The sequence below is a fragment of the Engraulis encrasicolus genome, chromosome 10, assembly GCF_034702125.1.
Source record: "Engraulis encrasicolus isolate BLACKSEA-1 chromosome 10, IST_EnEncr_1.0, whole genome shotgun sequence".
Classification (NCBI taxonomy): Eukaryota; Metazoa; Chordata; class Actinopteri; order Clupeiformes; family Engraulidae; genus Engraulis; species Engraulis encrasicolus.
Genome location: NC_085866.1, coordinates 52781766 through 52809373, shown reverse-complemented (window position 1 = coordinate 52809373; position 27608 = coordinate 52781766). Strand labels below are relative to the sequence as shown.

Sequence of the window (27608 nt, the reverse complement as noted above, 5' to 3'; positions counted from 1 at the left end):
TGTGTTTTCAAAATGAAAAAAGGGGGGGGGTGGGACCGCAGGATGGGTTCATAAGAGTTCCTCAGCAGTCCTCTCTCCACTCCATGTTGTTATGACTACCACTTGTAGAGTGTTTAGACCTGAGTTTTCTACTTGAACATATCCATAAGACACTTTGATTCAAACAGATATGCTGTACACACACACATTGGGTCCCTCTCATTATTTAAACCTCATCCTCGCCTTGTGCTTGTGGCCTCTATAACGGATGCCAACTAGCAGAGTGTGGCGTGGAACGTTGGTAAACCTCCCTCCCGAAGCCTCAATACAGTGCGGTAGCGTTAGGCTATCGGGCCAGCCCTTTAGCTCAAGCGGTCTCGTTCTGTGCCTCCCATTGCCGAACTGATGCGTTGACGAGGTGGTGAGTTCGCGGACGAATGGCGCGGGAACACCTGTCTCAGTCACACCTATCATACTTTTCTGGCACCCAGCCTCCAAGAAAATTTTCCCACTGTCAGCCTAGGCACAATAAGCTTTGAGTTTTGGTTTTGCGAGATATTGAATAAAACTTCTAGCGCCAATGGCGTCTTGCCTTGCATCGCAAGGCCACCCGCACAGGGAAAGAAAGGGAGGTTAGATATTGAAATGGACCCACAGTCCATTATGTCAGCAGGGCCCTAAATTAACATTTTTCACCACCAGCCAAAATTACTAGTTGATGAAATCTTACCAGGCAAACACCCACTCACTAATGGATCAAAGTGGCTAGTAAGTTGATCTTTTCTACCTGCCAAAATGAAATTTCACTAGCATTTGGCCCGTTGGCTGGTGATAATTTAGAGCCCTAAATGTTTGTAAGATCTTACAAGGAAGGAACCGTTCCTGATGCTCCAGAGTATTTTTTGTATGAACGTTACCATTTTTACTGGCCATATATGCAGGTGAATTATTAAAATAAATTCAAAAGGAGTTTAATATCAAATAGCCATTTTATTAGAAAACCTTGTTATGGTTCTTGAGGGTGGATCCATAAAAATGAATACAAAACTACACCGTGATCTTACCCGAAAACACACAGACAGACAGAACGAATCTCCAGCCTACTTGGCCATATCAAAATAAGACTCTGCAAGGAGGTGGGCACAGAGATCCAAACATACATACACAGACACACGGTTAAGTTGTCCAGTCCAGTCCATTTCGGCATGTCTATGAGGCTCTGGGCTGACATGTACCAGGTCCTCTGCCCCTGCACGAACACCACACACACACTAAGGGTTGAGGTGTAATACTGTCCAGTCCAGTCTACTTGGCCATGTCTATGAGGCTCTGCAGTGACGTGGGCACCCATGTCCTCTCCCCCTGCACGAACACGACCCCGCGGTCGATGTAGATGGTGATGCGGCCGAAGGTGTAGAGCTGCTTTCCCTCGTGCCGCCGGCCCACCACAGGCATGAACACGATGCCCTTCTCTGCCGCCTTAGCCTGCACCAGGTCCTTCAGGTTGGTGGGCACTGATCCTACGCCCGTGCTCCCCGAGGCGCCCCCCGCGCCCGTGCCCGCCACCCCCATGGCCCCGATGCCCCTCTGTGCCACACTCTCCGCCTCCTGACGCTCCTGCGGCGCCCGGTACTGGAAGTCACGCCGGCGCTCCGTGTGCGTCAGGTAGGCGATGTTCTCGCGCGCACCTGGCTGCATGTAGTCACCTGGGGGAAAGGGAGGGAGGGAGGGAAAGAAGAAAGGAGACAATTACATAAGACTCCAAAATTAGAGACATTAAGACATTAAAATGCACTTGAAGCACAGGGATCTTCAGTGTGATTAAGAAATGGTAGTTAATATGCAAGTAATTTCATTTAACAGTTGAAGTAGCATGCTCAAAAGGGCAAATGTAATGGGTGTTGCATTGAATGACTCGATGCCAAATCAACTAAGCAAATAGCTTCAAAAAGGAAAGTGGTGTGTTTTATTGAAAAAAAACTTCAGACCAATTGCAGATGAAGTGAGTGGTATTATTATTATGAATATAGTGCATGATACTGAATGACATACCAACGCCAGATGACACAGCTCTGTTCATGATGTCCAGCGCCTCATTGAACTTCTCCTTGACCAGTGGCTGTGCGAGTAGCGTGTCTGACAGCATGGCCTTCCAGCCCAGGTACCACTTGGTAATCTCCTCATAGTTAGGACTGTTACTCAACCACGAGCACAGCACCTGCGGGTGTACACACACACACACACACACACACACACACACACACACACACACACACACACACACACACACACACACACACACACACACACACACACACACACACACACACACACACACACACACACACTACTTAAAGTACATACAGTATACAGCGATTTTAAGATGTATGGTCTCTTGATGAAGTACATTAATGTAAATATACATTATCTGGTATTGGATTACTATTGATTTCCAAGTAACTGTGCATACAACCATGTGCTATTTTGAGTGAGTGTACTTTGTACAGTCCATGAGTGACAATAAACAGGTGTCCAATTATTTTTCCATTCCATTCTATTCTATGCCAGAGCAGAGCACCTGCCACCTTTTTCAGTGTTGACCTACGCAGGACTCTTCAACCGTTTTCATCACCAGCCAAAACGGATAGTTAGTGTTCCTTTTACAAGCCAAACACATTCACTAATGGGTCAAAGTGACTAGTAGCCTTTCTTTTTCTACCAGGCAATCTGAATTTGGCCAGTTGTGGGTGTAAATTTAGAGCCCTGGACGCACCTGCAGCCACTTGCGGAAGAAGTTCTTGTCTAGCAGGGCCGCCATACTGGATGGGGAGAGCATGCCTTCCCAGTCCATCACCCAGTTAAACGGCTCCATATGCTGCTGATGGGGATTCACTACCAACTCCGACAGACACAACTCTGGAATAAGAAAACACACACACAAACACATTGGAACTAAGGCAGACACAGCTCTAGACAAAATTAAAAACACACACACAAACACATTGGAACTAAGGCAGACACAACTCTGAAAAAAATTAAATACACACACACACACACACACACACACACACACACACACACACACACACACACACACACACACACACACACACTGTAACTAAGGCAGACACAACTCTGGACAAAATGAAATACACACACACACCATCAATACATGCTGCTGATGGGGGTACTAGACAGACACAGCTCTGAAATAACATACACACATACACACTGTACTAAGGCAGACACAACTATGGAACAATACAATGCACTCACACTCAATATACAGACAATTCTGCAACAGTGAAAGACATACACACACAAATCAAACTCAACACTGAAACAATTAAAAAACACATTAATTATACACTCTTAGTAAGTAAAACTCTTCGCAAGTAATTTCTGTATTCATAAATAAAACATTTACACCAATTCCAAATGGATATATCTCTAATATAACACGATTAAATATACAGTCAAATCTGGTAAAAATCCCAAACAAACAAAAGTAACATGATAACGCTCATGGGGGTATCCCAAGAATGTGGCTCAGCAGTAAACCAGTTTAAGTTAACTTTCCAGCAGTGATAAATCATCGAATAGAAGAGCCTGGAGTCCTCATTTTCTAAATTAAATGACATCTGTGGGCCATCTATGAGCAGGTTTACCACTTCCTGTAGGGTTATCTCAGCCAGGTGTTATCACTTAACCTTCTTGGGACACTCCCCAGAGCGTCTAAGGAGTGAGTGCACAAACCTCCATAGCTTGGGAAAGACATTCCGGACCACGTAGGCCTCCCTGGCATTCCCTGCGTGTGTGTGTGGTGTATGTGTGCCCTATACTTACCCAGCTTGGGAATAGGAAGAGATACAGCGAGAGCAGACCGAGAGAAAGAACTAGAGCACTAACCCAGCTTGGGCAGGATGTTCCTGACCATGAATGCCTCCCATGCGCCTGGCGTGAACACCTCCTTCCAGGGCTGGAGGATGAGGCGGGCGGAGGCGTCGCTCGGGTGCCAGCGCTGCAGGGCGTTGGCCAGCTTGCTGCGGATGGGCGGGTACAGCGGCTCCAGGCGGCCCTGCAATAGGGGCAGCCAGGGGTGCAGCCACGCGTGGATGGGCACCGTGTCCGTCAGAGGGTTCCAGTTCTCCACCTGGCCAACCAATCACAAGGGACAGGAAAATAAGTCTTAGCCAATCACAAGCCAGGAAAGACAAACAAGTTTCTTGAGTGAATATGTACTGTGAATGTGTTACTGTTACTGTACCATTTAGAAAGGAGAAGTAGATATAATGGAACTTGTTCAACACCAGACAAAATATTAGTTGCACACCATTAACTGGCTGATAGGACCTTCTGTCTGTATCATTTCAGCATATTGAAAAACAAATAAATATCTACCGATTACTTTTGCCTGCAGACTACAACCAGTTTTGAGTGTGTGATTGTTTTAGCACAATCCCTGTGTGTGTGTGTGTGCATGCGTGCGGTACACATTACCTCCTTCTGTAGCCGGGGGAAGATGAGTTGTTCCAGCAGGTAGTCGAGTATCCAGAGGGGCAGTATGGGGGCCCAGCACTCGATGCAGTCCACCATGGGGCCCACGGTCCTGGGCTGCCACTGGGCTACCGTGCTCCTGATCACCGGCACCCAAACCTCCCACAGCAGCCTGGTAACACATACACACACACAATAGGTACACAAAGCATCAAGGGGCGGTATATGGTGTGTTTGTGTGTGTGTGTGTGTGTGTGTGTGTGTGTGTGTGTGTGTGTGTGTGTGTGTGTGTGTGTTCATGCACACTCCTGGTCTGCCATTGATCTACTGTGCACCTACCATAGCAATCTGATAACACACACACACGCACGCACGCACGCACGCACGCACGCACGCACGCACGCACGCACGCACGCACGCACACACGCACACACACACACACACACACACACACACACACACACACACACACACACACACAAAGACTGAAGTATTCCCTGCTCTCTAGTCTACAGTGCTCTCACAGTCACAGGCTGGCATTTTACTGCTTAAATATTACACAACAATACAGCAGTAGCTGTCATGATCTGCCTTGACATTTGATTGCATTAGTATGTGTAGTTTACTGACTCACCTGTGGTAGGGGTCCATGTTGGCAGCGTCAGGAGCTCCGTGATGCATCTGGTCTGACTCCAGTATGGCTCTCCACTGGCCCACTTCCTCCAGACCATACGCAAAGTCCTGCAGGGAGCAGCAAAACATCCAACATTTTAATCATTTGACTAAATACACAGACTCCCTGGCCCACATCCTCCATGGGCTAAGGTCAAAAAGTGCACTTGTCCTTTAACTGATATTTTTTTGGGGGAACCATGAACCATGGTTGTTTGGAACGTCACGGTTTGGGACACGTAGGAAATGGTACGGCTTCGGTTTGTATTGTACCGTCCCTAGTGCATACAGAAATGAGTGGCCATGAGTTATAATATAACATTTAAAATGCATGTACAACTGGGTATAAAAGTCTGTTGTCCAGTCATATATGATTTTTCATTTAGTTTTCTTAAAATCTCGTCTCGTCTCGTCTCGATCTCGTGAACCCAATCTCGTGTCTCGTCTCTTCTCGTGAGCTGAGCGTCTCGTCACACCCCTAGTGGCCAAAGCAGTAAAACAGTGACGTTCTTTTGAAGGTTTTGGTGACTCACGTCGAGGGGGTTCCAGTGGCTGAGTTTGTTCTTTAGCAGCGGGTGCACCACAGACACTGCCAGGTCAGAGAGTCCCAGAGTCTTGTACTCCTGGTAGAAACCACTCTGGAGCTTCTCAAAGACCTGCGCACACTCCTGCAGCGAGACAGGGGGCTCACCATCGCCCATGCCCCCACTTGAGGCCTCGAACCGCTCCACCAGCTCCAGCACCTGTGCAACACACACCCACACTTTCTTTAGGACACTTTTAAAAGACTAAAGGGAACACCATATTGCAAGAATCTATGAATAGGCTGCTCCAGCACCTGCTAAACACAGACACACACGCACGCGCACACACACACTTTCTTTAGGATACTTTTAAAAGACTATAGAGAACACCATATTGCAAGAATATCTAATAGGCTTCTCTAGCACCTGCTACACGCAGACATGCACGCACGCACGCACGCATGCACACGCACACGCACACGCATACACACACGCACACACACACACTTTCTTTATGAAGACTATAGAAAACACCATAGTGCAAGAATCTAAATAGGCTGCTCTAGCACCTGCTCCACATATGCACAGGCATCATTTTAAGGGTGGGTCCTTTTGAAAGATAATATAAAACTCCACATAACATCAAACAAACTAGCCATCTTTAGCACCTGCTCCAGCCGAGTCAGGGCCTCATCCTCCTCCTTCAGTCTCTCCTCTAGGGCGGCGCTCTCGTGTGTCAGGGTCACTACTGTGTCGCGCTCATGCTGCAGCTGACGAGCACTCTATGAGGAGAAATGGAGAGATTACATGAGAGAGAGAGAGAGAGAGAGAGAGAGAGAGAGAGAGAGAGAGAGAGAGAGAGAGAGAGAGAGAGAGAGACACACACACACATATATATATACTGCAAAGACAGTCCTGTCTAAAATCACTCAGCACAAGATTTACAGCGTGGAGAAACAATGCAATGAAAACAAAACAATGAAATGAGCGCAATGAGTTTCTTCTTGTTGTGTTGTCGCACAAGTTGTCTGTTCGTGCAAAACTTCGTGCTGGAACAGGTGATTAGGTTAATCGCATGATTCGCTGTTCCGAGGCTGTTTTATGCGTTGTATGAAGTGACGGTTTCTGAGGAAAAGAGTGGGCGCACAAGCGCTATGGAGCTCGAGGGTGACAGCTCGTATTTTCAAGGAACTTAAATTCTTGATGGCATCTGGCATACAATCTTCTGGCAGGTAGCTTGAATGCTTGATAAGCAAGACCCTCTGAGAGGGTGTGTGGCTCGTCGGACAGGGCCGTGGGTATAATAAAGCTTCTGGACCGACGGTGTTTTTTGATAATGTGAAAAATCCGGGATATTTTCAGGAAAAATGTCAAATCGGGAAGAAATCGGGAAAGGATTCAAAATTAGGGAGTTTCTCGGGAAATTAGAGATGGTTGACAGGTATGCTCCTTACCTGTAAAATGTCATGTTCTGTGAGCTCTATGAGCAGCTTAAGGTTGTGCTCCAGCTCGGGCAGGGCGAAACCAGCCGGCTTCTGCTCCCGCACCACCTCGCTCAGAGTGGGCTCCTCGGGAACACTGTGCTTATGGGACATCTGGGTGTAGCTGTAGTACACACGCTGCTCCCTACCCGTCATGTCTATCACCTGCGAGAGAGAGAGAGAGAGAGAGAGAGAGAGAGAGAGAGAGAGAGAGAGAGAGAGAGAGAGAGAGAGAGAGGATGTGAGGATAGATAGAAGTCAAACATCATTGATCAAACATGACTATTGATTCAACCAGGAAGATACTGTAAGTTGAACTACAGGCCAACAGCCCTACAGTATGTTGAGAGCAAACACTCCACAAGCCGCTTTCTGACTGACTGACAGACAGATGGACCAACCGACAACGTGGTGTATAGACCAGCATAAACACAAGTAAAATGCATAGCAAAATGTAATGTATGGAACACATGGGCAATGCACTATACATGTACATTCATCTGGTCCTTTGCAGTGTCATCGGTATTTATCCAAGGATATCTCACCTTCAGGGTAGTATTAAGGTGGCTGGGGGGCCCTATGCTACAGGTTGCTGTAGGACCCCTAAAAAGGCAAATTTTGAGACAATATTACATAGACGGTGTCATAATTCCAAGATAGGAAATAAGGACGACATGTCTGCCAACTGTGGGGAGGAATTTTTCAATATGGAATCTTCTCACAATTATGCAACTATTGAACCCCCTTTGGCCAAGTGGGGGCCCTCTGGCAGGTGGGGGGGCCCTAGGCTACAGCCATATCTAGCCTGTACGTTAATCTGGCCCTGCTCACCTTGACCTTGGCCAGTTCTCCAGCAGGAGTGACCATGCTCTTGTTGGACAGTTTCCCATGAGCCTTCAGCTCGTCCACCGTCCTGTAGGAGTACTTGGGCTTCTTCTTGCCGGCGCCCGGCTCTCTACGCCATTGGCCAAGCTCCTTCTGGAACTCCTGAAATAAGCAAACAAAACACACACACACACACACACACACACACACACACACACACACACACACACACACACACACACACACACACACACACACACACACACACACACACACACACAGGCTCAGTGACGTTTTGTTGGGCTCAGACGTCTGATTGTACAACCTCAGCTAATGCACATAAATTAATTACTAATTGTTAAGTAATGTACTGTAAGGGATATGCTTCTTAGATAGTCCACCAAAAAAAAAACATTTAATCCATACAGTAGTGACATCAGCCAGTACACACAAACCAATTTTAAAGAGGTGAGTTTCACATCATGTAAAACAATGAGATATGGTATATACTGCTTGTTCATTTGCATTTTCCGTCCGTTCCATCCGTGCAAATTATTTTGTATGTGACCATGGGTGTCTAAACTGTGCATTACAATGGCTATTATCACTGCTATTACCATGATTGTTGTTATTAATTAATAATAGTATAGCAATAGTACTATTGCAATAGGAGTGGCATTAGAAGCAGTATCAAACAAAGCAGCAATAGCTGAGCTGAAGCTATGAGTACACAGGAGGAAAATATTGTTTGTTTTACAACCAAACCACATTACCTTCTCTTCCTCCTCCTCCGAGTCGACTACGGGGAAGTCCTGTAGCGACTGCTTGGTCCTCTCGTTACCGTAGGCCCCCACTGCTCCTTTGCCCTTTCTCACCTTGGCCTCGATAGGATTCACAATACCTGTTTAAAATACGGAAAACAGTGAGTGGACGTCACTTCACAGTCACTTCATATAAAGAAGACAGAAAAGAGGGACCCTGGGCCTAATAAGATTCACAAGACTCGAGGTACATATTCATTCATTCATAACATTCACTTCACATTTGGGGTACAGAACAAAGCAACCTTGGCCTGAATAGGATTCACAATACCTGGACACATCACAATGAGCAGAACAGCCACTTCACATTTGGGAGGCAGAAACAGCAGGGACCTTGGCCTCAATACCATTCACAATATCCCAACACAGAAGGAGGATACAACTCTCCACTCAACTCACTTCACAACTGGCAGACAGAGAAAAATACTGCTATTCATTTAAAAGTCTAATAAGAACTCTAGACTGAGCCCGCTTATACTGCCTGTAATGCTGCACTTGACATTCATTTCGGTTGTGCAAACCTACCAATTCCCTGATCGTTATTTCCCAAAAGGTTAGAACTTAATCAATAGCAAGCAAACAAACTGCTACTTCTTCATTGCATCCCTTGGTTTGGTTGCTTATTATCTCTGTCCAGTAGTACACAAAACCATTTTCAAGACTCCATTGCAACCTTTCCATCAGTGAGATGGTTTGACCGACCAAGCTCGGTCTACATGGTACAACAGCCAAGCTACTAAAAACAACTATTGTGAAAAGATTTGTGTTTGTTCACCTTGAGCGTTCTTTCCCAGGCCTTTGCCTGGCTGATAACCCATCTTCTGCAGCAGTTTCTGCCCGATGCCTCGTGTGTGCTTCTCCCAGTTGCCGAGGTTGTCCTGGCCGGGCCTCACACCTGCAGCAAATGACCTCTGGTGGCTCTTGAAGTTGCCACCCTGAAGGATCCAAACATTTAAAAAAAGCAAAATACTTACACGTAAAAATCTGCAATTATGTCATTTTGCATGTAGGTAAGGTTTAGGGATCACAAAATAAAGCAATCCCAATGCATAGCTCATGTGTAACTTTCATGTGCACAAAGTAGTTTTTTCCATGTTCTGCAACCCTACAGGTTACAACACAGGAAGGATGTTTCCTACAGCTGATGATCCACTGAGACAATAGTTTAACCCTTTAGCTAACAGAATTTTTTATGAATAGGCCGGAATTCTACCAAGAATTCTAAGAAAAAAGCTGCATTTTGATCATATTTTAAATAATGTCAAATAACTTGAAAAGAAATGAAAAGTGTCAATTACAAGTTACTTTCATATTAAAGTAGAGAAAACACACTTTCAAATGGTATATCATTTATGGATAATTAATTGTTCAGTATTCCCATATAGTGCCTTTGATGTGGATTAAATGATAAAAATTTGATAAAATTCGATATTATCTAGGCCTATCTATCTATATATCTCTATATTTAGGCCTATCTATCTATCTATCTATCTATCTATCTATCTATCTATCTATCTATCTATCTATCTATCTATCTATCTATCTATCTATCTATCCGTCCATCCATCCAGGGTCAAAGTTGAACAATGAACATGTGACGACAACAAATGTCGTTCACCCAGAAGTCCTGTTTTCAAGCCGTAGGCCTATGGATTATATGCGATAACTGTAATGGACTACACAAGCTAATAATGTTTGAACTAAACCATGCCAAAGAAGTGTCCGTGATAGCAGAGACACCCAGTTGAACACCATCTCAAAAGCCTAATAAAACAACATGATCTAAAAATAGCCTAAATAGTCATAAACATGTGCTGTTGACCATGAAAATAGATCGAAGAGGGTTGGAAGTTTTCATATTTAGTGTATATTGGTTGTAGAAACAGAATGGTTGTGTTTGTAGCCATTCAATCTCGGACGGCCGTCATTTGAATTGACGGCAGATTGCCAAGTCGCATAAAGCGGCGCATCTCGTAATAAAATCTAAAATACTGAAAAATAAAATAATATAAACATATAGTTTTTATACTGAAAGTATATCGAGGAGGGTCTGTAATATTGAACTAAAGTGTTTGAAAGCTGGAAAAACTGCATGATGACGGCCGTTCAGCCGTATTTTCATATGAAAATATTCCGTCCGGCCGCGGCCGTTATGGTACAGATCCAGCCGGACGTTCACGGCAGTCATGGTAGCTAAAGGGTTAATCAAAAATATTGATTGAAAATAAAGTCGGACAACTTGTGTTTCATGTACGTATACTGCAGATGTGCTTGAATTGAAAGAATGGAAAGAGTTGCTCACAGTCTGTAGTGTCTTCTTGGGCGCAGGGGCACGGGTGGGCTGGGGAGCCGGCTCTCCGTCCCCATCAGAGTCATCTGAAGCCCTCTCTTGCTTCTCTTCCGCAGCAGTCTTCCGCAGACCAGCACTCACAAAGCTCACCGGCGCAGAGTAGTCCTTAGTCCTGAACAGGAGAGAAGGAGGAATGAGGAAGGTGAGGAGGATGAGGATGGGTAGGAGGAACATAATGAGAAGGGGGAGGAAGAGGAGAATGATGGGAAGAGGAGGAGAAGTGGATGAAGAAGGAGGGAGAAGGAGAGGAGGAAGATAAAGAGGATGAGAATGAAGCGGAAAAGGGGAAGAAAAACACGTTTATGTTCAGTCTCATCGTACAGAGTTTAGACTAATGCTAGACTATAATTTAGACTTCAACTCAACTGCCCATGCTTTTGGAGAGCACTTCATCCCTTATTTTTACTGCTTGTCGCAGATCACTCACTACTCCAAGTACCTTTTCCCGGCTCCAAAGCTGGGCCTCTCCTCATCCGAGTCGCGGTCTGCCCAGATGCCGTAGGTGGCCTCCTCTTTAGTCTGCCTGTGGCGGCGGCGCTCGGGGTTGAACTCGTTCGCCAAGTCCCACTCCGTCACCTCAAACTTCTCAATCTCCACGCCATCCTCCTCCTCCTCGTCCCTTTTCCCATACAGGTGGGACATAGACATGTTTCTGTCGGGGAGAGTTATAAAGAAAAAAGTCAAAGCAAGATTGCATTTAAGTGCTGGGGGGATTCCAGACAGCAAGTCAATCTGAAATGTTCATTACACTAGGGCAGTCATGGGTAAACGCTTAGGGTGTCAGTCAGACTTGTATCCCAAAGGTTGCCGGTTCGACTCCCAACCCGCCAGGTTGGTGGCGGGAGTAATTAACCAGTGCTCTCCCCCATCCTCCTCCATGACTGAGGTACCCTGAGCACGGTACCATCCCGCCGCACTGCTCCCTTGGGGCACCTTTGGGCGGCTGCCCCCTTGCACAGGTGAAGCATAAATGCAATTTCGTTGTGTGCAGTGAACACTTGTCTGCTGTGGAGTGCTGTGTCACAATGACAATGGGAGTTGGAGTTTCCCAGTTGGGCTTTCAAGGCTTTTCACTTCACACTGCAATCACTTCCCCCAGTTAGCAACAGGCACTCTTTTCGTGGACGGACCAATGCTAGTGTAACCGTTTGGGATTTCACTCTGCGTTGTGTTAGTTGAAATAAAGATGACTCCAGACAAGATTGCAGATCCAAAGCTTTAGTGATGGTTCTCTGTAATTTGTAACAGACAGTACACAATCACCACGGGGCTTGGGGCTGCACTCCCACTCCTCTTCCCACAGCATACAGAGACAGGGAAGAGGATATGGAAAGCATAGAAATATGAATCAGACAAACGGAAATATTAGAGGGGGATAGAAGGAGGGGGGCAGGAAGCTCCATAGACACCCATGACAGGGAAGAAGTCTACTGTAACCAAGGTGTGTCAAAATAAAAACCCATCTTTGTGTAATTATACTAAATAAAGAAAGGGGCTAAAAGCACACTGTTACACTTTGTGTTGTCAAGTGTCAACTGTCACAGATATTGACAACGTAAACAAGACATATCAGTCATTTCACGTCACCTACAAGATTATCCACTCCATTAGCGACTAGTGTCTACAATTCAGCATCAGCACCATTGTGCCTGTCATGAGTGACAACAACATTGACTGACATATTGATGTAGCAATAATTTAGTAACCTTAACCAGCAGGCTTTTAGCTCTGTGTTTCAGTTAACCCTGTTTATATTGCTTGAAGGTGGATGTTGCACGTCTAGTAGTTTCTTCACACAAGCAGCCAACTCAAAGCACTCGCATAATCCTCAGCTATCATACACAGTTCATGCTAGCTAGTAGCCACAACGAATGTATTAAACAATGCTCCACTAACTACAGAGGCTAGTGACATTTGTTATACTTTTAATTACTCTGTCTGCAGATTTGAATTGTGTAGGGAAAGCCATATCATTGTAATTCACAAAAATATAAGCAAACAGTTGTTTACCTAGCTTGTTAGCTGGACGTTTCGCAGGCTGTTTCATACGCAGTGTCGACCCGGAACAAGAAGTACTGTTTTTGTGATATCACAGACGGGCTCAGGTCAGGCTCTCTCTCTTACAGCCATCTTGGATCCCGAATCCTAACCTAGTAAGTCGCCGCTGTTAATCTACTCCCATCTGCTGTTTTAATCGCGTGTTAAATTGCCTACTTTTTGACTCAGAAGTGGCGGAGTTGTTGATCAATCGTTTGATATAAGTATTGAGGTGAACAACATTTTCAGTAAAAAGATATGTGAACCGAAGTGATCCGACTGACTGGACAAAATGGGGGAGAGGCACACAGATACTAGCTGGCTGTCGTGCGCTGAGTTGGTTTGACGTGCCTTTTTTAGTGTTTTTCAAGGAAAGACGATTTATTGGATTGGAGAAGAATTGTGTTTCTTGTTGTTATATCTTATCCAGTGACTTTGTTATGGGATCATTCCAGTACTGATGCCCATACAATGGTGTGGTGGCTAAATGTGAAATGCTAATCACACTCGAGCTATGAAAGAAACAATTAGCCTGTCATGTAACGCGTTCTGACTTCTAGAAGCCGTCAGTGTTATGATAACCCTTTAAACTGTATTACTGCTGTTAATGTGTTGTGAATGCTTCGTTGTGGTGTGATGTGTTTACACCATACCAGTGTTGACACCGGTACATGTTTCATACGAGCTAGAGAGCTAGTGTGAATTAAGCATTGTATTGTAGAAGCAGGCTAGCCAGCAACACGTGAAAACATGTTGGAGCGGTTCAGTGGGTAGTCGTTTGTGTTAAGTGACATTCAGAAAAGGCACTGTCCCTGCGGCAAGGCACCCAAAATGTCATAGTATCCATCTCTAAGTTTGCCTCTTTCTCGTGTCACCTCTTACCTCTTAAGTGTGACCTCAACCTAGGCAGTTTTAACACTACTGTGTGAAATTTGGTTTCTGCGAGGCTGTTTGTCAGCCAAGCGACATGACTGGTCAAGAATGACATGGCTATGAAGTAGTTGTAATGTTATGTTCACGTTGAAATTCTTTTGCTTTGGAATGAAACCATAAATGGAATACTATTGGAAATGTGATCTGGCCACTGATACTAGGCATGGTTGGCGTGTGTCATGCATTTTGATGTTGTGGTTTTACTGACTGATTGAGGATGAGTGTTAATAACCGAATATGACATTTATAACCAAATGTTATGATTTTGTATTTGATGTTAAACACGTCTGTCTCTGTGTGTGTGTGTGTTACAGGCAAACATGCCCGGCGAAGCCACAGAAACTGTCCCAGTGACAGAGCAGGAGCTGCAGCAGCCTCAAGTGGAGACGGGTTCGTACTACACTACCATGCATGCATATACTAAGACACCCTCTGGCACTCACACTTTCAAATGTGGTCCTGGAACTCAGAATCTATCTGGTAAACATGCTTAAGACACACTTCAGCGAGTCGCAACACAAAAACATGTCGAGACAGGTGATGGCTTACTTTGACTTGCACCTGTTTCTTGGACTAGGTTTGTTTTACAGCTCTGCCAGTTTGTCTACTCAGCTGGCAAGCTAGCAAAGATAAAGTAGTTCATACACACACACACACACACACACACACACACACACACACACACACACAGTGTTATACTGGGGTATCCAGGGCCACTTGACCCCTCTGAAGAACAATAACATTGCCTGCACTGCACTGAGATCACATTTGCACTGGGGTGGTTTGAAGTTAAGGATTTTTGCATGCATGAAACATGATGCATATTGTTGCATGACAAACTGGTAATGGATTGACTGACGGTTACTTAACTCTAACTTGCCCAAACCTTCTATGTTCCTCGAGACTCTTTTAATAATGACTTTTGTTTTATGGATATTCTCCATATTTATGGGTTTTATCTTGTTTGAACGGGTCGGTATATCTGGTATTACTTAAATAATGTTAAAAGTTAAGAGGTTAAGTTTTACAGGTTTTTTTTTTTTTTTTTTAAGGTTCATTTTAACATTAGTGTTTTTGTTTACATGTATGCTGTTAATTCAAACGTCTAAGTAAAGGCCTCATTGTTATGGGTTGTCTGGATAAGGTTAATGGTTACATTTGTTGCGCGACTGGGTAAATATCTTTTTTTCCATCAAATTCTTGTGTGTATAAAAGTCCTTGCCAAGTAAGGTAATGCGATTATGGCTTCCCAGTGATGAGACAAAGGCACAGCTTCTGAAGAATACAGCTCTTGAAGATATCAGTTCCAAGCTTTTGTCCTCGGAGGATTTCTTTTGAGGATTTGCCCCTTTTTCGTTGAGGTCAAACAAGCCATGTATGCTTTGATTGCAATGTTACATGTACTGCTAATTCTGCTATGGGACTCAACGGATTAAATACTGAATCTTTTGGATTCTTTTTTTTCCCTTGAAGTTGGAAGGAGTAGTATGAATGTACGGATAAGCTGTTCCTATAGCATATTGCGGAAATACTGTTACGGGTACTTGATATTGTGTGGGCTGCATAGAAAAATGGTTTCATGCATTTAGTAAGTTGAACTATAATTCTCCCCACCCCTCATCCCTTCAACTCATCATGACTCCTCCTCCTTCACTCTTCATTTCCCACTTCATTAGATCAACTGTAGTTCTTAAACCCACTTCACACACCACGAGGTGTTCTTTTCAGGCTCTTTGGGTATGATACTGGGACAACCTCACACGCGCGCACACACACATTCTGAATGAGAGCACTGCATGGAAATAATTGGGTAAAGGGTACACTTTTGAAAGATTGCCATTTTACAGTACACAATAACCCACTCTTGAGTCACTATTCAACACTATTCAACACAACACCGTCGATTATTTCTTTGAAAAGATGTCTGTACAGTTGGATTCCAAGCTGGTTGCCATTTTGTGTCAAAGTGATCAAAGTGAGAAGGCGTCAGTTCCTCACCTTGGTAGACATGAGTCTGTGTATGTCTGTCTATTAGCTACTCAAAGGGGAATCTGTGTCCTTAACACTTCCTGATCACATGGCACGAAATCCTCCCTTACAAATTGCAAATTTGTCAGCTGTTGCTGATGCTCTCGCTGTGACTGCCCTTCCCCCCTACTATTCCTGCTCTTCCTCCTCCTCCTCTCCTTCCTCTTAGCTTCGGGGGTGCTAGGCGCCGCCACCACCACCTCCTCCCCTGAGGTGGTCGAAGCTGAAATCGCGAAGCCAGTGCTGCTGGAAGCCACAGAGATGGCTGGCGAACCAGTGGCAGTCGCCACCGCTCCTGTCGAGATAGCACAAGCCCACGAGAATGGCGACGGGCTGCCCGAAGTGCAAGAGGCTGAGCAAGTGCCTGTAGAAGCTGCCGTGACTACTGAAGAACCGAAGCCCACAGAAGCTGCAGAAGAACCAGTCGTACCAGCTGCTGTTACAGAAGATGCTTCCACCCCTGACGAAGTGCCTGTTCCTCAAGATTCAGAAGAGGTTGTCAAGACTGAGACTGTCTCTGAAGCTCCCGTTGCCGTGGAAGAAGCCCCCGTCGCCGTGGAAGAAGCCCCCGTCGCCGTGGAAGAGTCCCCCGTCGCCGTGGAAGAAGCCCCCGTCGCCGTGGAAGAGGCCCCCGTCGCCGTGGAAGAAGCCCCCGCAGCCGTGGAAGAAGCCCCCGTCGCCGTGGAAGAGGCCCCCGTCGCCGTGGAAGAGGCCCCCGTCGCCGTGGAAGAGGCCCCCGTCGCCGTGGAAGAGGCCCCCGTCGCCGTGGAAGAGGCCCCCGTCGCCGTGGAAGAGGCCCCCGTCGCCGTGGAAGAGGCCCCCGTCGCCGTGGAAGAGGCCCCCGTCGCCGTGGAAGAAGCCCCAGTCGCCGTGGAAGTGGTGTCTGTTACAGAAGAACTAAAGGAGGCGGCAGCAGAAGAACCAGCCACCCAAGTGCCAGAAGAGCCGGCTCAAGAACCAGAGCCTGTGGCTGAAACTCCCGTGCCAGAACCCGCAGCGTGTGAACCCGAGGCTGAAGAACCCATTGCCGAGGTACCCGACCAAATTGATGGACCCGTTCCAGTACCCGCCGCAGTAACTGAAACTTTGTCTGAGAACTTAAAAACTATTAGTCTAGATTCCACTGCTGATGCAGACAAACCAATGGAAGTGGACGGGCCGGAACCCGTAGCCATCAATATCTCGACTCAAACTGGAACCGCGCTGAAGGCGGAACCAGTTACCATCTTCTCTCAGGCTGCCCAGACGAAGGCGGGGCCTAATTGTTCTGGCCCCTCCCTCACTTCCAGACACCTGTCAGGTGGGTGATTATATGTGAAGTCTGAAAGCGCAGCTCTATTTGAAAAGCAACTGCGTCTCTTGCGCGTCCTGTCCTACATTCGTGAAAATATTTGTCAAACATTCTTACAACACTTGAGGGTTTTTTTTACACTTCACATAGAAACGGTACAGGTTTTCTTTTTGTCTCAAATGTGATGGAAATGTTAAAAGAAGCAGGATTGGACATCAATAGGTTTTGTTGGGCTGTTAAGGCTATTGTTTAAAAAAAAAGCGAAACTCCTAATTGTGATGAAGCAAGCCAGTTGTAATAATGCTCAAGTTTATTTTTCTTTCTTTCTTTCTTTTTTTGCTCTTAATTCTCAAGGCTTTGTAGAAGTTCTTGGCTGGAGTATTAGAAATTGTACTAATGAACGGGTGCCTAACCTTGTGTGTGGGTGCATATAACCACCGCTTTGACACTTTGCTCCCCAGCGCTTTTTAGATATGTTAAAAGTAATGTACTGTATGTTTATAGAAGTGCCAGACTGGCACCGTGAAGGTACCAGTAGTCTGCTTTTTGTATTTGTAAGTCTCTCCTCACTTTTTTGTTCTTGATTATCGTATAGCGTGCTAGATACTGTTATAGTCCTTGTGGACATGGTGCTTTTATATATATATATATATTTTTAAAACCAATACTGTTCTATTTTGGGAAATAAGCTCATTTTGCACCTCTCTCTCAGTTGAATGTTTTAACTTACCCTTCGGTTCTTTCAACCACTCTAAGTCTGGTGATGCCATTTCTAGTTACAAGCTAGCAATTATCATTTAATCTTGTGCGTCCAGCCAGCTGCTAGCAGGACCTGTAAGATTCAATGATGCGTGTTAGCATGGAGGTAAAATTTGCATTGCCAGACTGAAAACACCTAAAAGTAAAGGAGAATGTTGAAACTCAATTATTTAGTGCGAAGGTGTAAATGAGCTTATTTCTAGAAACGGTACAGTATTCGCTTCAACATATAATGGTTAAGCAAAAGCACAAGATTGCGCCTGGTTTTGGTTGCATGCGTTTGTGTGTTCACTCACAGGGTTAAAATGGCTTTGCTTAAGCCAATGTGTGGTTTTGTAGTGCTCCTAACAGGTTTTGGTCTTCAAATAACAATAGACTGGAAATGAGTTTGGTATGGATGTTGACTTGCGTCTGATACGAGTGAGCAAGCAGGTTTGACAAAAAGTTTTGCACTTTTTTTCCCCTAACACGTTTGAATATGGTTTCCCTCGTGGCCCCCTATCCCCAATCATCCTCCCCTCCATCCCGCCTGAACATCCGTCCCAGCATGGTTTGGAGTGGAGCACCATGCAGTTAAGAACAAAAACAAAAAAAATAAATTATTATTATTTTCTTCAGCCACACCCTCCGCTCCTGCCGCAGCTGCCGCTGCTGCTCCTGCTCACCCCCATGTGAAGCCCAAAGAGGGCAAATCGGGACACACTGCCCCCAAGAACGTCCCCTCCGGCAGAAGGAAGCGCTCCTCCTTGTCTGCCTCCTCCTCCTCGCCTACCTCCCCCAAGTCCTCCTCTGGTCCCCGCGCCACCCCTACCCGCTCCCCCATGGCTGCCTCCCCTCTGGCCTCTCCTCCCGCTGGCTCTCCTGGTGCTGGTTCCCTCCGCAAGGAAGAGATGGTTGCACCCAAAGTGGTGAAGTGTAAGCAGGGGAAGCATAAGAAGAGTGTAGAGCCCTTCAAGGTTGCTGAGACAATAGAAACTCAAGAAGCTGTCGCAGTACCCGCAGCGCCAGAAATTGCCGTCACTCCTCCTCCACCACCTCCCCCCGCCCCTCTGGTGGCTGTGTGCGTGCCTGGCCCAGCACCAGTTATTGTTGAGCCAGTACCATGCCTCTTCGGTGAGGATAAACCAGTAGACGTTAAACCAGTAGAAGTAAAACCTGAAGTTGCTCCAGTCGTAGAAGGTAGCCCAGAGGTTCATGTTGCTGAAACAGTAGTGGTTGAGGCTAAACCCTCAGTTATTGAGGTTGCACCTGAAGTTATCGTAGCTAAACCCAAAGTTATTGAGGAGACAAAGCCAGCAGTGCAAGAGCCAGAGCCAGTTGATGTAAAACTCAAAGTCGCTGATTTCCCTGAGCTGCCTTCCTCTCCCAAACTTGCCACTCCTGTGTCCTTCACAATCACTTCCACGGCCGCTGCTCCTGCTCCCAAGTCCTTCGCTGAATCTATGGCCTGCAGCCCCCCAAGGTCGTTTGCAGAAGCTGTGGCGTGCAGCCCACCTAGTGTGCCCATGGCTGAATCCCCAGGCTCCTCGTCAGATGGATCCTCATTGAGTTTGTCCCCATTGTGTGGATCCCCTGTTCGATCCCCCAAGGACGCCCCAGAGCATCCCAAGGTCGAGCCAGTGGTGCCGGTGGTGGTTGCCCCGCCAGCTGAGGCCAAGCCCAAGCCTGTTGAGTTCCCAGTAGCCCTTGAAGATGAGGATGATCTGCCCCCTTTGATTCCCCCAGAGAAGCCTGTCACCATGCCAACTTTTGCGCCTCCCGTGGTTACGGCTGAGGCTGCAGCAGCCCCTGAAAAGCATGCCCCTGAACCAGTCAAAGAGGCGGCCCCTGCCTCTGTGCCAATCAAAGAGGCTTCCCCTGTGCCAATCAAAGAGGCTTCCCCTGTGCCAGTCAAAGAGGCTTCCCCTGCCCCTGAGCCAGTCAAAGAGGCTTCCCTTGCGCCGATCAAAGAGCCTTCCCCTGCCCCTGAGCCGGTCAAAGAGGCTTCCCCTGCCCCTGAGCCGGTCAAGGAGGCGTCCCCCGCCCCTGAGCCGGTCAAGGAGGCGTCCCCCGCCCCTGAGCCGGTCAAGGAGGCGTCCCCCGCCCCTGAGCCGGTCAAGGAGGCGTCCCCCGCCCCTGAGCCGGTCAAGGAGGCTTCCCCTGAGCCGGTCAAGGAGGCTTCCCCCGCCCCTGAGCCGGTCAAGGAGGCGTCCCCCGAGCCGGTCAAGGAGGCGTCCCCGGCCCCTGAGCCGGTCAAGGAGGCGTCCCCGGCCCCTGAGCCAGTCAAAGAGCTTTCCCCCGCCCCTGAGCCAGTCAAAGAGCTTTCCCCCGCCCCTGAGCCAGTCAAAGAGCTTTCCCCCGCCCCTGAGCCAGTCAAAGAGCTTTCACCCGCCCCTGAGCCAGTCAAAGAGCTGTCACCCGCCCCAGCGCCAGTCAAAGAGGCTTCCCCAGCCCCTGAACCAGTCAAAAAGCCTGCTCCCGCCCCAGAGCCAATCAAAAAACCTGCCCCTGCTAAAGCCCCATCCAAACCGGAGCCTGTGATCAAGAACGACAAGGGTATTTTTTTCTCTGTGTTTCTGTCGCGTTCTATCACTCTTGTGTGTGTACAACAGTCTCACCACAACGCTCAGTAGTGCTATACATCACAGCGCTTTGCTCAGAGTATAGTTCACAAAACTAATACGTGGTGTCATTTTTGTTTTGTGTTTACCAGAGTTTTTTTTTTCAACTTCACTCATTTGAGTAAATGTTTTTTTTTTTTGTTTCTTCCTAAAACTGGCCTGTTTCTAATGGGGGAATCTGGGAGGTGTTAGGATGTTAAGAGTGGGTGGCGTTACTTGTTAAGGGTGGTTTGGGAAACCTTGTATTTTGTTTTCATTATTCATATACATTGCTTCATCCTGAACCTGTAGTGGCACCTATTCCATCCACAAACGCATCCATAATCCACACACATTGCTACCATTACCTACATACACATCGGCTGTTACTGTACCGGAATCACAACCTCAAGCTTACATCCTCATGTTCTGAAGTGTTACTGCATCTCTCATTGCTCTTGCTTATTGGAAATGAGTAAAAAAAAAAAAAGAGAGAGAGAAGGCTGCCCTGTGTATGCGTAGAAGGCTTATTTATGTTCGCATAAAGTGGAATATGCACAGTGCAGCATTTGTTCTGTTTTTTTTTTAACTACTTCCTTTTGGTCAGCATTCTTAGAAAAAAAAAAAATAAGAATAAAAACCTTTTGGGTGAAGCTTGTTCCAATCCTAATGAATTTATGAAGAAATAATTGAAATTCTATGTCTAGACAAAATGTTCAAATGCAGCTGTTTTTGGAGAGCCAATGGAATATCTAGTGTTGGTTTCTGTGCACTAATACCGGTCTATCTGGGTGATCAACAGGGTCCGGCACAGAGTCCGACAGCGACGAGTCTGTACCCGAGCTGGAGGAACAGGACTCTGCACAGACACAGACGCAGCAGGCACAGGTGAGCACTTACCCTCATCACCACATGCCTTGACTGATGTGTGTTTTTATTGTACTTATTTTGAAGGTTAATGATTTGCCATTTGACGAAGGGTACATAAGTCATTAGAAGTGTAATGCATCAACTGACAATATTCATGTTTGAAATTGTACATGGTCCTTAGTAATTGGTGTGCAAAACGTCATTATCTGGGCGTTATTTTATCTAAGCTCCTAATGTGTGCCTTAACTTTCTTTCCTCAGCTTGCTGCTGCTGCCGAGATCGATGAGGAGCCAGTCAGCAAAGCAAAACAGAGCAGGAGCGAGAAGAAGGCCAGAAAGGTACGCGGTGCCTCTACTGGTGTTGTGACAGTCATCGTATTACTGTATGTGCAGAGAAAGATTTATAGTAGCAATCAAATGACTTGAGTGACCACATATAATGACTAGACGTAACCTGCCACATTCTGGTCAGCAGCATTCACTCATTCGGCAGGAAGTGAGCAAATGACTTTGTATTCAAAGTCTGGCTGTCGGTACAGTCCTGTGTGACTTTAGCCTCTTGATGCTTTGGTGCAGTTGGTGTGCGTGTTCAGTTAGACTTTTGTTAAATGTCATTGTCCTGCAAAGTGAGGCACCCTTCAAATTACAGGTCTTTTCATTCCATTTATATGCCAAATTTGTGGGTACTTGTACGCAATAATCTTCGGATACGAGTGCTGTATGTTTGATGTAGATGTCAATCTTGCCCCTGACTCTTCTGTGATGATGTAACAGTATGACTTTCGTTCTTCTGAGTCTGCTGAAGCCAATCTTTCTGTCCTGAGAAGAGCTTCCATATTTTTGGCTTATAAGGTTGTCAGCCAACTCCAATGAAACCATTGAACAAGTTGTTATATTCTCTCTCGCCCCTTCCCTCGTTCTCTCCTGAACTCCCCTTTCTCAGGCTATGTCCAAGCTGGGTCTCCGCCAGGTGACCGGCGTTACCAGGGTAACCATCCGCAAGTCCAAGAACATCCTGTTTGTCATCACCAAACCAGACGTCTACAAAAGCCCCGCGTCAGACACTTACATCGTCTTCGGAGAGGCTAAGGTAAGGCATCGCTTTCATGTTTTTTTGTTGATGCGTAATGCTTATATCAACAGTAAAGGCAATCAGAACACTGCCATCTCCATTCATAATAGCTACTCGCATAGAAAATGTTCCTCGATGATTGAATAGCTTGACTTTCGTTCTTCTGACTCTGCTGAAGCCTACTTGTGTGCTGCTGAGAGGGCGTAGTAAGATTAAATCCTACTTGTTTGATCTTGGTCCAACTTGGTGAATTCCTAATACCGGTTTGGTAATGGTGCAACTTTTTATATGCTCACAGAAAATGGGGTGCCACAGAGGGTAATGTTTATCTCTTCTCTCTCTGTTAACTTCAGATCGAGGATCTGTCACAGCAAGCTCAGCTGGCCGCCGCCGAGAAGTTCAAGGTGCAGGGAGAAGCCGTCTCAAACGTCCAGGAAAACACACAGACGCCCACCGTACAGGAGGAGAGCGAAGAGGAGGAGGTGAGTCTCTCAATCTTTCACTGGGTGCCTGCCAAGGCTGAGGTCCTCATTCTACACTTGGCTTTTGCATTGCTCCAAGTGGATTTTTAGATGTGTAACAGAAGTTGTGCGAAGAAGAGGTGGCGATGGTCACAGTACTGGAATGTGCTTCTTACTCTTTCCCTGGCTGTTGCGGTATTCCCTTTGGAGTAATAGTTTACCTTATTCAACATAACTGTTACACACGTATACAGTAAATACAGGTAATGAAATGCGTATGGAATGATGACCCAATAGGTTTTGCATTGAATTGAAGCAGTAAAGTAACATGCCTGGACAAACTGGCATGGAATAACTTAGAATGTGGGGGGGTGGGAGCGCAGTTATAACCCATGGCCAAAACACAATGCCGAAAGTTATGTAAGGTAGACGGGGAGGAAAGGGGTTTTGACAAAGTAATTTCTGTAATGCGACTTTGCTTTACAGCCTAACAAGGCTAATGACTTCAGTATTCTTGCACAATTGATACGTTTACATGAGAAATTTAATTCAAAATATAGCTGAATTCCGCTTTGAAAACGTCAACGTTTCACAATTAAAAGATCAAAGTAAACGGAACTATTGAATTCTGAATTATTCATTCGAAATTAAAAACATCGTCAATGGCTACGTTTACACAATCTTGTGACCTAATTGATGTGTTCATGTTTTCAGGTTGACGAGACCGGAGTCGAGGTGAAGGACATCGAACTCGTGATGTCACAAGCCAACGTATCGCGGGCCAAGGCAGTACGGGCCCTTAAGAACAATAACAACGATATCGTCAACGCCATTATGGTAAACTTCCATTTTCATACAATAATTGGTCATTTTGGTGAACTCTATTTGCTTGTATCTGTAGAGTATTGTTCATCCAGACCATGTCTGTGTAAGAGTTTATTTGTATGAGACTGGAATTCATTCTCAGCTGGACTTAATCCCTTAAAAAGAAGTCCTGTAGTGTACAGATAAAACTATACCTCATATCCATACACTGAGATCACACACCGTCTCTGTATGGTTTAGTAGTGAAGAAATTAAAATGTTTGTCTCTTCTGTGATGATGTAACAGTATGACTTTCGTTCTTCTGAGTCTGCTGAAGCCAATCTTTCTGTCCTGAGAAGAGCTTCCATATGTGTTTTGTGTTTTTTTGAGAGTGGAAATAATTTTCCCTAATCTGCCATCCTTTCCTGAGACCTTGGGCCTTGATTTACGTCGACTGTAACGTCGGTTTTTTTGTATTGGGCATTCAAAATGTAAACATTCAAAATTCAAATGTGATTTATCTGAAAAACAATTTGCCGTTAAGACAACTTTGAAACAGACGTACGTACAAGTTAATTTTTTATGTTTGAATATTAAATTAACGTCCAATATACAGCTGATTATACGTCGGCGAGGCGTGAGGTCTGAGACAGAGATGGAGGTAGTTAAGTGATATGATTTTACACTTTGTCTCTCGATGGTCAGTGAGCAAGAATCCCTGCTGTTATTCATTTCGTCATGTTTGTTTTTCCCTCTCTCTCTCTCCCTCTGCAGGAGCTGACGATGTAGGTCAGGAGGGGACGGCGTGGAGTCGGGATTGATATGAGATGTTGCTGATTTAATCTGCTCTATTATTTGTACACTTTATACCCAAGCAAATAAAGGTGTGGCTTGATGAAAAGTGAACACCCCCCTTCCCTTTCACATGATTTCTTTTTGGGTGTGCAGTGCAGTAAGCAGGTCCTCTTCACAAAGCATTATTATATAAGACGCATTTAAACTTGATGGACTTGCGCATGCTAGACTACCGTACCTACCGTATACAGTATGAACAGTTAAAGAGAAAATCAAAGTTATTTTTGCTCCCAGGAACCACTGTTCTCTTAATGCAATAAAGTGTGAGTGTTGTGCTGGATGATATCTAGCTGTATTAGTGGGTGTGTTCTTCTCAAAAGTGATTTTACTGGAGCGTGTCTTATGAAAGGGGGTTAACAACTCAATAAGGGTGGCTCAGGAAGGCGGGAAGTTTCTTCCGAAATGCTGCAGCTAAAGCTGAGTGTGCTTCACCACGCTTTGGTGTGACCGTTTGTGTTGCCAACAAATGTTTCTCCTGCGATCGTAGCGGCTTACTGCAGATGAGCCCATCGACGGGCCTATATTCTCTCTGCTGAAAACACTTAACTACTTCATTGCTAATACAATGCGGAGTCTTGCATAGCAGTTTAAAGGTGCACTGTGTAAGATGGTGGCCAGAGTAGGTATTGCAACTATGCTGCTCGGTGAGGTACTGAGTACTGCCAAATTTAATCTTTTCATGAATTATTACTAATTGATGAACTAACATTTACAGGTATGACCAAAATAAGTATTTCAGCTAAAAAAAAGGCCCATTTCTGGAAGTTCAAAATAGTGGACCATGGAGAAGATCTCGCTTTTCAAAATGTGCAACTTTACCAGTCCAGTCATAATGAATACTTAGAATTTGATGGTATTCATGAAAAAGGAAATATTAGTGAATGGGCAGCATGAATGGAGATAAAATACTAAAAATGTTACACAGTGCACCTTTAATACTCTGTCATTACCATTTTGGTAAAAATTAGGTTGTTACAGGGCCTAAGATGTTAAGAGACCTAGTTTATGCATAGGCTATTGGTGGAACATCCCAGTAGATGTTTGGTTCCCATGATCTAAGAGTATTGCTGAAAAATATCCATTGGAAATGAAGATGGTATAGGGCCAGGCAATTGTGATTTAACTCAACAGACAGGGCACATGCCTCCTTGACCATTGCAATTTTTCAGTAGCTATCCACGCGCACATGGTCATAAGTATGTCAAGGTATCTGGGGGGCTGTAAAAAAATATTTTTTTCTAATTGGGAATAGAAAGTGATTGACCTAAACAATGATTGTGTTTCTGGTATTTAAAAAAAATAATGGAGCTTAATGAGCAGTTTGGATTTGCACATTCATCAGGCACTGTGGAGATGGGCAGTGAATATTGCGTTCATTACTGATTGTTCTCTAACTTGTAGGATTAGTTCTTGTATGAGCTTAGTTGGCACTAAATTTAAATTGGGGGCTCGGAAGCATTCAGACCCTCTGAAGGGGGGAATGATGGGAAAAGTTTGAGAACCTCTGTGTTACAGTATGAGATTGCTGAGGCAGCTACAGCAGGGGTTCCCAACCTTAATGGCTCCGAGGGCTAATTGGTCAAAATCCTCTAGGCCTACCTCGCGTATGTCTTGACATCATGGTCAAATCTCACTGATAATATAGAATAATCTCATTTAAATTAAGAAAAACATTAACTCTGACTAAAATTTTGTAGTCGTCTTTTTTTTTTTTTTAGTTTTTGCCTACTGCTTGCACACAATTTGCAAAATTGGCTCATAGAGTCAAAACTCTACACACAAGTCAATAACTCTCAACACAAGATAAACCCTTCACGTATATGCCAACATGAAACTGCTATCAAAACCTAAACATTGCCATAAAAACTTAATATTTTGTCAAAATCTCACTTTCGTGGCAAAAGACACACATTAGCACCAAATGAGAAAACAAAGTAGATCAACATTAAAACAGTTGTCTGCTTTATACAAAACACAGCAGTCTTTCTTTTTGTAGCAGTCTATTCAGTCTCACAGAATACATCTTCACAAGACCCCAAAATTCAATACTGTGCATTACATAACTGCACCTTACAGTACAGGACATTAAACTGAAGCAAAATATATCTCAAACACACTCTAAACACAACAGTATGTAGGTGAGCTTATGGAGAAGGATCAGTGTAGAATGGCACAGAGGCAGGTATCATTTCAGAAGTTTTATTAACTAAGTCCACAACATTACAGACATGCAGTTTACGTCCGTGTCCGTAGGCTGACTGACTTGCGTGACGTAACCACGTGATTACGACATCATTCTACATCCCTCTTCTTTAGTATAGAACCATGGTAGGCAAAAACATGACATTCCTGCAAGAGGGATTCTGCCCTGATGAATTAAACCATTGGCAAAATAGCTTTCAATAACCCCATGTAAGAGATGTGATTTCAAATTAACTAAAGTTTGGTTTACAAAATATAAGCTATCCAAAACAACACAAACTAGTATGAATACACCAGTGTAATCAAATAACACCAAACAGAACCTGTAAAGGGAGAACAGAATAGCATTAGTATACAAACATAAATGTCATTGACTAACACAAAACAGAATCTGTGTAGGGACACAACAGAATTGCTTTTTTTTTTTCATTCACTGCATTTCTTCTTTTGTCTTTGTTTTTAGTCATTGTACTTGGGGTTAGGCTTTAGGAGCCTGCCAAACCTGGAACGGGCCGGGGAGGGTTGAGTAGCCGTTGGGAGAGATGACTCCCCGACATGGTCAGGTGTG

General features: G+C 45.2%; 2 protein-coding genes and 3 non-coding genes across 8 annotated transcripts; 4 read left to right on the top strand and 1 right to left on the bottom strand.

Moving 5' to 3' along the window:
• Positions 1–949: 949 nt before the first annotated feature.
• Positions 950–13207, bottom strand: tfip11 (tuftelin interacting protein 11). The gene is made up of 15 exons (XM_063209313.1): positions 13160–13207; positions 11589–11801; positions 11102–11261; positions 9575–9734; positions 8752–8879; positions 7985–8140; positions 7127–7318; positions 6341–6454; positions 5682–5891; positions 5111–5217; positions 4480–4648; positions 3889–4132; positions 2753–2895; positions 2032–2197; positions 950–1685 (listed from the first exon to the last, which is right to left on the bottom strand). Exons 2-15 carry the CDS (start codon positions 11795–11797, stop codon positions 1285–1287), a joined length of 2559 nt encoding a protein of 852 aa, XP_063065383.1. The 5' UTR covers positions 11798–11801; positions 13160–13207; the 3' UTR covers positions 950–1284.
• Positions 13188–25123, top strand: naca (nascent polypeptide associated complex subunit alpha). 4 transcript variants are annotated; one of them, XM_063209310.1, is made up of 10 exons: positions 13188–13302; positions 14434–14509; positions 18816–20017; positions 20048–20732; positions 21579–21664; positions 21907–21984; positions 22589–22735; positions 23071–23199; positions 23893–24015; positions 24758–25123. In XM_063209310.1, the coding sequence occupies exons 2-10, from the start codon at positions 14440–14442 to the stop codon at positions 24770–24772; spliced, it is 2535 nt and encodes an 844-aa protein (XP_063065380.1). In that variant the 5' UTR covers positions 13188–13302; positions 14434–14439; the 3' UTR covers positions 24773–25123. The 4 variants fall into 4 exon arrangements, with proteins under 4 accessions (XP_063065380.1, XP_063065379.1, XP_063065381.1 ...); XM_063209309.1 differs by having other exon boundaries at positions 18816–20732; XM_063209311.1 differs by lacking the exons at positions 18816–20017; positions 20048–20732 and adding an exon at positions 16317–17447 and having other exon boundaries at positions 13190–13302.
• Positions 22399–22473, top strand: LOC134457685 (small nucleolar RNA SNORD59). The gene has a single exon (XR_010036480.1). It is a non-coding gene; the product is annotated as a small nucleolar RNA SNORD59 (small nucleolar RNA).
• On the top strand, positions 22847–22919 carry LOC134457686 (small nucleolar RNA SNORD59). The gene has a single exon (XR_010036481.1). It is a non-coding gene; the product is annotated as a small nucleolar RNA SNORD59 (small nucleolar RNA).
• On the top strand, positions 24269–24343 carry LOC134457684 (small nucleolar RNA SNORD59). Its single transcript, XR_010036479.1, has one exon. It is a non-coding gene; the product is annotated as a small nucleolar RNA SNORD59 (small nucleolar RNA).
• Positions 25124–27608: the final 2485 nt, after the last annotated feature.

Coding starts and splice junctions, on each gene's coding strand:
- naca (XM_063209309.1), top strand. CDS start 14,440: ATGCCCGGCGAAGCCACAGAAACTGTCCCAGTGACAGAGCAGGAGCTG. Junction 20,733..21,578: donor TGTGATCAAGAACGACAAGG/GTATTTTTTTCT, acceptor GGTGATCAACAG/GGTCCGGCACAGAGTCCGAC. Junction 21,985..22,588: donor GCGAGAAGAAGGCCAGAAAG/GTACGCGGTGCC, acceptor CCCCTTTCTCAG/GCTATGTCCAAGCTGGGTCT.
- tfip11 (XM_063209313.1), bottom strand. CDS start 11,797: ATGTCTATGTCCCACCTGTATGGGAAAAGGGACGAGGAGGAGGAGGAT. Junction 11,262..11,588: donor AGCTTTGGAGCCGGGAAAAG/GTACTTGGAGTA, acceptor TCTCCTGTTCAG/GACTAAGGACTACTCTGCGC. Junction 2,896..3,888: donor GAACATCCTGCCCAAGCTGG/GTTAGTGCTCTA, acceptor TTCTTATTCCAG/AGTTGTGTCTGTCGGAGTTG.